General features: G+C 42.4%; 1 protein-coding gene across 1 annotated transcript; it reads right to left on the reverse strand.

Annotated features, from left to right (window-relative positions):
• Window positions 1-2981: 2981 nt before the first annotated feature.
• VAMP7 (vesicle associated membrane protein 7) lies at window positions 2982-11261 on the reverse strand. The gene is made up of 8 exons (XM_053472706.1): window positions 11150-11261; window positions 7076-7229; window positions 6685-6742; window positions 5987-6124; window positions 5258-5348; window positions 4896-4963; window positions 4281-4373; window positions 2982-3871 (listed from the first exon to the last, which is right to left on the reverse strand). Exons 2-8 carry the CDS (start codon window positions 7219-7221, stop codon window positions 3806-3808), a joined length of 660 nt encoding a protein of 219 aa, XP_053328681.1. The 5' UTR covers window positions 7222-7229; window positions 11150-11261; the 3' UTR covers window positions 2982-3805.
• Window positions 11262-11739: the final 478 nt, after the last annotated feature.

The following is an 11739-nucleotide window of genomic DNA, read 5'->3' on the forward strand; positions in this document are numbered from 1 at the left end:
TTTTTGAGTTGCCTTTTTCAGACTTAAAAAACAAAAAAAAGTTGTTTTTTTTTTCTACTTTTGTTTTTCTTCTACCCAGCAGCAGAACTTTTTTCATCTGCAGATTTTTACTGTTCTTGATCAATGTGTTTCTTGAAAAGGCGTGAATATATATGCATAGATATATGGTTATGATATTTAGAATCCATCTCAAGGACTAGGAAATGATTCTTGTGCCAGTATAAATGGTTTAGATGAACTCTGATTGGTGCACAATATTTGTGTGGTTATATGAAGTCATTTAGTTGCGATGTGTAGAAGAGACATAGTTTTTTGTGGAACGTCTCCTTTGATTATCTTGCTCGACTCCCTTTCAGTAAATAAAAACATCTCTGCTGACGTCTTTAGTTTTTGAAAGTTTAGTTTTGATTGGACCTTTCACTTGAAAAATCTTACGCTATTCCAGAGAGAAATCACTTTACATCAAACCATAGCAGGCTTTAAGATATTTACGTTAACACACAGGTAGGAAATGTTTCCCAGAATGCATTTTGCCCTATGTGGAAAGTAAGAACTTTAGAGGACTTAAGCGTTCGGATTTGTACCAGATTAAGAAAACTGGCCGCTTTTGCTTATTCGTACAAATGTCCGAAAATGAGGAGGGACTGCGATGAAATAGAAGCGGAGAGCTCAGAATTAACGTTTGCATTTTCATTGCTCAGACTCTCACGTTCTTACGCACGGACTCTCTCGACATCTCCCGACCTTCTTTGCCAACCGCTTCCGTGTCTGTTTCCTTTTGCGCAGCTCCGCTTCTTCTCTTGCCTCTTTGTCTGCTTCTCTCGGTATTGGCTCGGTAACCAGGCCTCCCGGAGAGGTTTATACAAAAGGGCTTGATCAGAATTACTCTGGAGCTAGAATATTGATAGACTGATTTGCAGAGGAAGAAGCGTTTCTTCGCCTCTGTCTGCATTATTCTGGCTTCTTGGACTACTGCGAAAGGGCGGGGCCACGGCATGCACCGCGGGGGCAGTCTCTCCCCTGCTCCTCCAATCAGGGGAGAGGGTGTGGTGTGGAGGCTCCGCTCTTTTCTGGCAACACTCCAGGAGGCCTGGATAACAGAAATGATACCATGAAAAGCGGACCAAGAAAGAAGACAGAAGAACAAGAAGAGGAAAAGAGGCGGAGCTGCGGAAGAGAAGACTGACCCTGAAACTGTCAGTGGAGCTGGTGGGGAGACATCATGAGAGCGCACGACACATCGAATTTTGTTTCCAAATGGAAAAAGCCTGGGCTAAAAGGTCAGGTAACAAAAATGTGTCCAAACAAAACAAAAAATCAATCATTCTGGTCTATTTGCACAAGTCTACTCTTTAGCTACAAGCACCAGTGATAGATGGAAAAAGAGCTTTAACTGTCATGTAGTTACGGAAGCTGTGAATGATAAACCTGTTTGCACGCACACAACCTAGATGCATTTAAGTTGGTAGGAAAAAATGCTCTAAGAATCACCTGTTAGATTCTATCGACACGCATCAAGCCTAAGGGCGGAAAAGGAAAACAGGCAGCCACAATGTCACTTTAATTTATTTTTTTTAATTTGCATTAATATTGATTCGTTTTGCAGTTCTTGGTGAAGTACTGATTTTATTAGTTGTTTAATGATCAAAACAAACTGTCAACAATCAGGATTGTTATGTATTCATTAGCAGTATGTCCTAAAACAAACCTGTAACAACGTATTAGGTGGTTCCACAAACAAAAACCCTACTTCAAGCATAAGGTGTCTACAAGGTACATAAACAGACCTTTTAGGATGCAGAAGGTTTGCGGCCGTATCCAGTAAGTGAACCTCCGGCTCATCGGCCGATGTTCAGCTACAATTTCCAAGATCCTCTAGAGATACAGTACTCCTGGATGTCTTAAAATGTTCCAGGCACTACGTATTGGTCCAAAAGCAGTAAGAAACCTACCAATCCTTGTGGGATTTTTCCTCAAACGTTTGTATGTAATTACCCAATGGGTAAAATAGGGATGGACTCTTCTCTGTTGTGGTTAAATGCCTTGGAATACCTGATTATATGTGAACGTGACTGTTAATCTAGATCCCTGACATTCTAGAGCAGTCAGAATCAGATTCCATAAGGACAGCCCATACTAAAATAGTCCTTTCATGTTATTGATGGCCGTGTACGTTGTGCCACCCTCTGGACCCTAGAGATCAAACACATTTACATGGATGCAGCCGTGTGAATATCGGTCCCTGTGTCAAACACAAAAATACAGCGAATAGCAGAATTAAATGATTTCCTCTCGTAACAGATGAGCTAGTTCCAAGCAACAGTATAAGTGATAGAGGACAGGCGGTTTTCATGTGCAAGACCAATGTATTGTTTAAAAACACATTTTAGAAATGTTCCTATTATCGGTATCGTTGATGCCACTCAATGTTTAAAGGGAATCTTTAGAAATATATAAGATCGCATGTTTCCCTGTTCTCTTCTTACCAATACATTGACGCCCTACGGTGGGGATAATGGCTCATACTTCCTAGGTACGGTACTCTGCAAAAGCTGGGCTCCCCACCTAGGAAACGCCTGCCTCTCTCTGTTGCGTTGGTTTTTCAGTTTCCTAAAGATGTAGCGGTGTTGTCTTCCAAGTGAACGACAACTTAAGACAACTGGCGTGAGAAATTTGAAGGAAAGGTATGTGTGATCTTTAGCATAACGTTATATCGATAGAGCTCTTAACCCAGACAGAAGAGTTCTGCTTCTCTTCTAACAATATGACGAGGGAAGAGCAATCAGGTGTGATGTCGCGGCCCGAGTGACAACTACAAGTTCATGCGACAGCCTGCGGCTCATAAAGCAGCATCTGGATGCTGTTAAAAGGTAGAGAGTAACTACATGAGAACACCTTATGACTTTCTCTACAATGACTATGATGATGACTGATAAACAATCTCTCTAAAAACAGCTTGCGTCATACAGGGAATAAGAATGTTGGAAAGATGAGCGGTTTATTGATATAATGCGGCTGAGAATGTTTTTCAGTAATTCATGCGGTCAAAGCCAAGTCTATGGGTAGGGATAAATATCTTTGCTACAGAATTGCTGCAGGCCTGCATGGTAATATCACGTGGCATTTAATGCTGTACCTTTAACTCGATCCCGCTGCGGGCACAAAATACATATACATTCAACATTAAAGAAGAGCACGTGAGAAGAGTGTCATGGGGAGAAACCAACACGGTAAACAAAGTACACTACAATCTTTAATAATTACACATAACTACTACTGCGGTTTATTTTCCCTCAAATTACCTTCAGAGAAGCAGAAATGGCCATGGTACATGTCACGGGGGGGTGCATATACCTGATGATGTCACCAAGGCCATCTGCCCAAAAATACCAGCGACAACTATATCTGAACAAAATATTAAAATAAGACAATACGATTATCAGATCAGGTTAAAAACATAACCCGGTTTAAAAAAATCCTTGCGTGGAGAAACTGATGTCAGACAAAAAACAGCAACAAAACTAGAAAGAAGTGGGGTTTTTTATCTTTATTTACCATTCTTCATCCCATCTCTTGCCGCACAGGATCGCGGGTTTTCCAGGTGAGGTTTCGTTGTATATGTTATAAGGCAGAGAGATGCAGCGTCAGTCCAGAAAGATGGAAAAATGAGGCTAAGGGGAGATTTCCAGCAGGGAAAAGGCTTCCTCACACGAGTCTCTTTTCTGTAGGGTAACTCATACGTCAATAGGTAGTAATTAAAGTTCTGGTTCCTCGAGAACTTGTTCATGCATCGGAAAAGAGGACATTACTTCACACAGCTGGGCCATGTCAGGCCTCCACATGCTGCGGATACGATGAAGAAGATTATAACCTGCGGCGGGTAACAGAGAAATTGTTAAATTATATGGAATAACAGGGCCGTATATTAAAACAGTAACTAAGCACGCTGAATATTTATATCTCTCGTATCCAAGGCTTAAGTTTGTAGGAATGGCAGCAGGTCTTCAACGCTTCATCTGTGAATCTTCATCTGTGAATCTTTCACTAAGCCCCGTATACCGGGGCTTTTTCCTCTGCTTAGAATTCTTCCCTTGTGGCCAATTCATTAATTTCTTGAAGGATCTTTTGTTAATTTCAAAACTATGTCCCTCACAAGACAAGCCCTGTTTATGGTTAGAACAAGCTAACCTAATCGTCCAGGTCAATAATTGTATACCGCTCTATAGGAACATGTTTCTACGCATGCACGCAACACCTAAGAGACCAAAAAACGCACTTACTATAGTTACAATAACAAGAACGATGGTCAGCTTCAAATTCTTCATGCACATCGCCCGGGCCAGATTTCTGCTTGTTGTCTTGAAGGTTACAGACTAATAAAAAAAAAAATACAATCCATAATAATAAAATAAAAAGCTGATGTAACAAAAAAAAACCCCAAACAAATTATAAAGCAAATACACAAATGTAAAGGGTATAAATGTCCGATTTCATTTGGATACGTGATATGACGGAGCAACACGATAAAGCGGATTTCTACAACATGGGTATCGGACATCTGGACAGAATATACATTTTCTAAACATTCTAATTTCATGCTCTGCCACAAAGCTCTGCATTCACACTGCTTTCCACTCGTATCCCATGCATGGCAGGTCTGAGGGAACCTGAGGAGCACACGTGAAGCTCTACATGGGTTGACTGGGCTGTCAACCTTGAGTGACTCTACTGAAATTATCCCCGGCGGGCATATGGGACACTTGGCCACAAAACTCTTTTCTTGAACCACTCCATACTCAGACACGCACTACACTTCTACCGCCATTTATATAAGAGATCTCCAATCAATAAGAACACAGAGGCCGCTTAATTACTTATTATATTTCCAAACTCACCGAGTCCACAAGGTTCTCTGTTTTATCTATTAACAGCTCTAACCGTTCTCCTCTCTGGGCAACGAGATCTGTAAATTATTTAAAAAATTATATATATAGATAGATACATAAACACGTACGCAATTAAAAAAAACTTCCCGCTACAGCAAATTTACTTGGCAGCAAATGTCACCATAAAATGTCTTCGCCCAGCAAAATAAATTAACCACTGGATGGCCAAAGGGCTGGGGAAAGATTTAAAAAAATATAATAATATTATTAATGTGACGTATAAATAATGAACTGCTGTAGTGTTGATTACTTGACTCCCAAACAGAAATTGATACTAAAATACAGATGATGTATATCAGCGGGTCAGGTACCTATATTCCGGACCATAATGCCTTTCAGCTCATCCACTTGGGCTTGGGTTTCCACAACACGGTCCACTGCTTTATTCTCCGAGTGGTATTTCTAGATTACAAAGTAGAATATACGTTAAGATGGTAAAAGATGGTGTGCGATGTATATAAGTACTCCTAAGTCAGGTACTGCTGGCTTAGCGTGATGAGAGTTAGTAGGGAATAAGAAGAAGAAAAAAGATAGTTATCTTAGGAAAGAAAATCCCTCTGGTATGCGGTCTTATGATGTTTCAGCCGCCCCACACCTTCCAGCGTGTAGTCACATTAATCACATGTGTTCATGTGACTTGGTCGAGGCAGATTCTGCTCACATGATGAGCGGCCGATCACCTCTATCATGCATTAAAATAAATACCACCCAGCGTGGAACAGGAATAAACTCCATGAGTGGGGAATAATAACCCGACGCTCATCTTCAAGACATCTCTAAACTTCAGATTCACTATGGTTGACTTCACGTTATCTGCAGAAATCCCCCATGTAGTTCACCTCCCATCAAAGAGCTGAATCTGTTGTGATATTGTGGTCTGGCTCATAAGGAGGTATTATTCAGCCATTTTTTTTAAAGTTATATTGATGTTAAATATTTGCTCCTTCGTCCTTTATGCTGATTCAGCTAACCTGTAAGTAATGCAGCAGACCCCAAATCAGATACATGCAAAAGAAACAGAGTCCCTTTTAAGTACCGACCAGCTGAGCCGCCAGGACGCTGGAGAATTCACTGTTCATGGCATAGGGTAGCGCGGTCTGCGCTCTTGATCCATACGTCGTCTGGAAGCGTTTCTTGATTTCATTGAGGAAACTGAATGCTCTGGAACGCTCAAAATCCTGAGAGAAAGATAAAACGAGTCTTACCGTCTTATACTGACGTACAAAAGTAAGAGAGATGCATATTTCTGTTTCTGGATATATTGGCGACGGCGCTGACAGATAATCATTATGACCTCATTCCTACAGCCGGCTGGCCAGAGAGCGGAGAACTGGGATAAGATATCCCCACCATACTCCGACGTCGGCACAAATGCTCCTGTTGACGAGGGCGACAGTTCCGTTATCCGAAATGATCCCTTATCAGAAATAAGTCTGGTCCCAAGCATTTCAGATACTCAACCTGTAATGCATGTATGGTGGCAAGGAAGCTGTACACAGGAGCTTGCAATCTAACCACACACTCCCCATCCTTGCTTTCAGATTCTCTCCACGCGAGTATCTGTGGCTGGATAAGCAATGGTTTCATATCCAGAGCCGGCACTGCTTGTGAAGAGATCCTGAAAGCTCGTGGCCAGGTACTGGGGATAGAATAAGAAGAACCCGCAGCTAAAAGGGGAAAGAACAGAAGAAAAGCCACCGGCAGAGGGAAGCTGCTGAAAGAAAACGCTGGTACTCACGTCATCGGTAATGCACAAGTATATGATTCTGTCCTGACAGATGTAATGGAACAAGTAACTGCGGAAAGAAAACACAGGAGACATGCTTAACCTCACCATAAGGCACCAACGTAACAACCTACTGCAAAGCAGGGGGCCAACAGAGCGTTCTCCTCTGAAAGGGGCCTTTAAATGCTGGATTAAACAAAAAGGGATTTAACAAAGTACTGTTTACTTCAAAAGAGGAGGATTTGATTTACTAAGAGGGTGGTGGATAAATGGAACGGCTTCCCATTAGAAGTGGTAGAGGCTAATACAGTGAGGGAATTTAAACATGCAGCTATGGCATACGGCTATCCTGAATCTAACGGGCAGACCAGATGGGTCAAATGGTATTTTCTATGGCTCTCACCTGCCATGGGAGTAAGTGAGCTTGTTGTTCTCCGATGGGATCTTTGCTAGGATCTGCTCCGTCACCTCCAGAAAGTTGCCACCACACCAGGCATGTTTAGCAAGTATGGTGGTTCCTCTCGCAACAACTGCAAATAAGATAGCCATGTCTCCTCCTGCCGGCAACAGAGATGTTACGGGTCAGCAATCGTTTCAGGAGAAGCTTCGAAGACAGACAAAGCATCAACAAAAGTATCATATATTATTATTACGAGGACAAGACAATCTAACTAGAAGGTCCAGAGATCTTTTCAACAAAGGATGGAGCACAGATGACCCTCTATGAGAAGATATATATCGCAGAGCATCAGCTCATGTAATATTTACTATGTTTCAGTAAATGACCTCCAATGACCCATCCCCAACGATATTCATATTAATACGTTTTACCGAGAGCTTCTAATTATAAAGCTCAGTAAGCTTGTTTCGTCCCCAAATCGGTCGTAAATACTCTCGTCTCTAGTAAATTATTATTTTGCGTCGAATTGTTTACAGACGGCTGAACGCCCATTATCTACACAGATTAGAGCTTTCCTGCAAGACACCCACTCTATCACTGAATCACAAAACGTTCCCCTGAGATCATGTGAGAGCATTTAGTAGAGTTTAACTGTAAGGACAAGATATTCTATGTCAGAATATAGGTGCCAATCGCCAAACTTCAGTCTGCCAAGTCCCATCATGAGCGAACCGGACCAACGGAATCCTAGGAGCAAACAGTTTGATACTTTGGCCGTAGTTAGCCCCATTTTGAGAGAAGGTTGTGTGTCGCTGAAGTGCTATGTACCAGAATGAACGGAAAGGGGAGCTTTAGCCAAAGGGTGTTGGTGATCTATTGAAATCAACCTAAATTCAACTCGCATAATTGTGAGTTGAGCAAAGGGAACGCTGCAGGGCGTGTGCAAGGTGTACTTAAGTATGCTTCCTGTTTCAGTAGAAGCAGACAGGAAGAAGAGGAACACGAGACAGAACCTTCATTTTAGAACTTCAATAAAAGGTAAATGCGTGCACCATATGGGGCCGGAGCCGTAATACTCCCAATAGACACACATACATATACAGCGTGTTCATACTTTGGCGAGCCCGGTCTTCGTATGGACAGCCGTTTGCTGAACTGGTATTGAGGAGATGAAATCAGAAAAGGACACCAAAGTTTTGGTCATCCCTCTGGGGGGGACAAAGGCTTTTCTCCCTGGCGTCAGGATCTACAGCAATGGGTGGCGGTGCAACGTTTACACTACAAACCTGTTCTACAGGCTGGCAAAGATCAGCGGGTGTTTATTTAGCGAATTCAGTACAACGGAGACTTCTTCAGTGACTGCCCCAAAGGGATGCACTTTGTGTACCAGTATTAACGGCACAAATAACACACGACTGTCTGATATAAAAATAAAATGATACCGGGTTATAATCACAAAACACACGTTCCAGATATTATAAGACAGCGATAACATCTACTGCACCCTGAACCCGCTATCATACATCACTGCCGCGCCATTAACTCTTTTAGTGCGTATGGGTCAGACTTTTTTAGTAAACAGTACATCTGATGCATCGGGCTGGTGGGTTTTCTTTAGGTGGCCCTGAGGGTCCTCAGAACTACTTCTAAACACTGCTTCTCGCCCAGCACCATGGAATAAATTGTTTATTAAACTAGCACATAATGAAGCATGGCATACGGATTAACCCCTTGTGAACCAGTTTCCTTATGGATAATCTACAACGTAAGCAAATAGATGATGTTTCCGACATGGTTGTTGGTAGTTGAAAGGCCTGTAATTCCGCTTCCGATACGCTGATTTTTCTCGGCATGTTATTTCGATGTGCTTTGCCGAGAGTGACACAAAGTAACACAACAGAAGGGACAAAGCACATAGATTTATTTCTTAGAGAGATATTTCAGGGGCTTCGGATTGAAGATTTAACAACCAGGAACGTTAACTACAGCCACTGTGGAATCATCGGGATGAAGGCTTTGGCATGGGGTCTTAGCCTGGACCCCGCTGAGCCAGCCACATGTTCCGTGAAATACCGAGGACCCCATCGAAGAACACGGGACAGAATTTCCCGACGTTATCCTTTTCAATTCATTTTGCGTGGCTTTATTTTAGAACAGGGGTGTCCAGCTCCAGATCTTGAGGGCCACAAACACACCATCAATTCTTCATCCCATTTCACCAATTTCGATTGAGCCAAAAATCCCTGATCGGTTTTGGCCCTGGAGGCCTCTAATTTGTCACCATTAAGCCTTAACGTTTTCGATTCAGCTGCACTAAAGCTAGAACAGACACAAAGACACGGCGCGCGTCTTCTTCTAGTTAGCGTCTATTTAAAATGTGTTTCTAGCTGTAGTACGGCTGAACCCGCGGCACACGCAGGGTTACAAAACCACCCAGCGCTTCCCCCTAAACTTTCTGCTTTCTCAGATTTCATCAGCGTCTAAAAAACTGACTCAGGCCTAATTGCTTAATAACGATAAAAAAGCTAATTCAATGCTTTGCTAACTCAAAGGATAAGAAGATTGTAACCCTCCGGTGGATAATGACTTCATTACTATTAGTATATTTATTTATATAGTGCCAACAATGTACGCAGCGCTTTGTACACTCGCCATACATTCAAAGGGATGAGAAAACTAGAACAAGCAGACTCGGATGAACCGATACGTTAGGGAGAAAGAGCCCGGCTCGCAAGCTTCATCTAAACACGGCACGCAAGGGAATTTCCACGGCCCCATCCTACGTGAGAACACTGCAGTCCTTACCCACCTGATGTAAACTGAACCTGAAGAAGAACCTGTACTGCCAGCTAAATTCCACTCGGTGGACCAGAAAATGACATCAGCGCCCCGGGTAACGCAGACGCCGGCATGGAGTTTCCATGAAACACAGTCTACCGACCCCTCGACAGTCTATGGACCCTGGAACTCAAACCATAGCATGTCTGGTCCATTCGTCTTCTACCTACAAATACCGTGCTCCAGAAGGCCTTGTTGGTTTCTACTGAAAGTCAGACCCATCACACCATAAGCATGTGTTCTAATGGTTCTACTTACACAAGGTATACTTGGAATTAGCTCTATCGGGCCTGTTCTATAGGCGATTCCATATTACTGCCCTTATAGATATAGTTTCTCACTCTGCATACTACCCTATAACTTGACGTATCATGGATCAGCAGGAGAAGACCTCCTAAGGAACTTGACCTTGTGACGAGTCCTTTCTTTAGCATGAGAGATGCAGCGATCTCATTGTAAGGGGGGGGGGGTTACATCCAACTCAATTATTCTTGGTTTTCTAAATATAATTTACAGCGCTACGGAATTTGATGGCGCTATATAAAACAATAAATAATAATAATAATTTGAAGGTGAAAAATGAATGGCAATGGTTTTAAAATGGTAATTTAGCCCCTTTCCCCACAGACCATGATTAGGTGGTCACTTGGGGTGATTAAGACGAAGACACTCTGTATTTTACACAAGTCAGTATGATAAAAAGTTAATATTGGACCAAAGTAACAGTTCTAAACAAACATCATATTTTGTAAAAACTTTGTGCTGAGGGTTTAAGGATTTGGTAGTCATACTATATAATAAATAATAATAATAGTCTGCTGACACAGAGCCCATCTGCTACTCCATACCCACATACATGTTTGTATAAGTTACCTTATCTGTTGGTGACACTGAAATGTTAACACAATATACAGCAACTTAGTCCCTTTAACCCCATACTTGCCACACTCCACAGAGTGATATATATATATATATATATATATATATATATATATATATATACTAGCTCTCCTGCATGCTATACACTGTCTCCCTATGATAGTTCTTCATTATTTACAAACTCCCTCATGCTGCCTGCCCGTTTATCTGCATCACATGATCTGTCACTGCTCTACAACCACCACTTTCTGCCTTCCTTATCTGCACTTCTAACCAGCAGCCCCCCTGTTCATGCCCCCCATCACCCCCTTTATTGACATACAATGCCCCCTATTACACGCCTCTCTCCCTTCGGGGTACCTGGAGAAGGCGCAGGCTTTATAGTAATAATCCAGGGAAGGCTTTATTACATCGCAGGTCTTCTTACTGCTGGTTCCTCCCTTCTGTAAGAAAAGATCACGCTGACTTCCGCAGGTGACTCTCTGTCAGCGCGCAGCATCATGGGAGATGTAGTTCTGATGTGCTCTGCCTGCTTTGATTGATTACTCTGCCTGCCTGATTGATTGATTGCTCTGCCTGCCTGATTGATTGCTCTGCCTGTGAGCTCTGGGTAATTAGTTCCTGAGCAGATCGGTTTGATAATGGCGGGGCATTTCTCCTGCCATAGACTCGATTGAGTTTATTCATACACAAGACATGCTGTGATGCCACCAGCCTAAATAGGTGGTGAAGTCCCTACATGGGCATACATAGCTTAGTCAGTATACACCATCTCTCTCCCTCACCCCTAAAACCTTAACACCATATACTGTCACTCTAACCACATGCTAACGTATACTTACACATGCACACTCTACTGCCATACAGTAACTAACACCATATACTATTGTATACCCACACATTCTAACCACATGCACGCTCTACTGCCAGTAACAGGTCAGTAACCCACG

Source organism: Spea bombifrons, chromosome 8 (assembly GCF_027358695.1).
Source record: "Spea bombifrons isolate aSpeBom1 chromosome 8, aSpeBom1.2.pri, whole genome shotgun sequence".
In the NCBI taxonomy this organism is placed as follows: Eukaryota; Metazoa; Chordata; class Amphibia; order Anura; family Pelobatidae; genus Spea; species Spea bombifrons.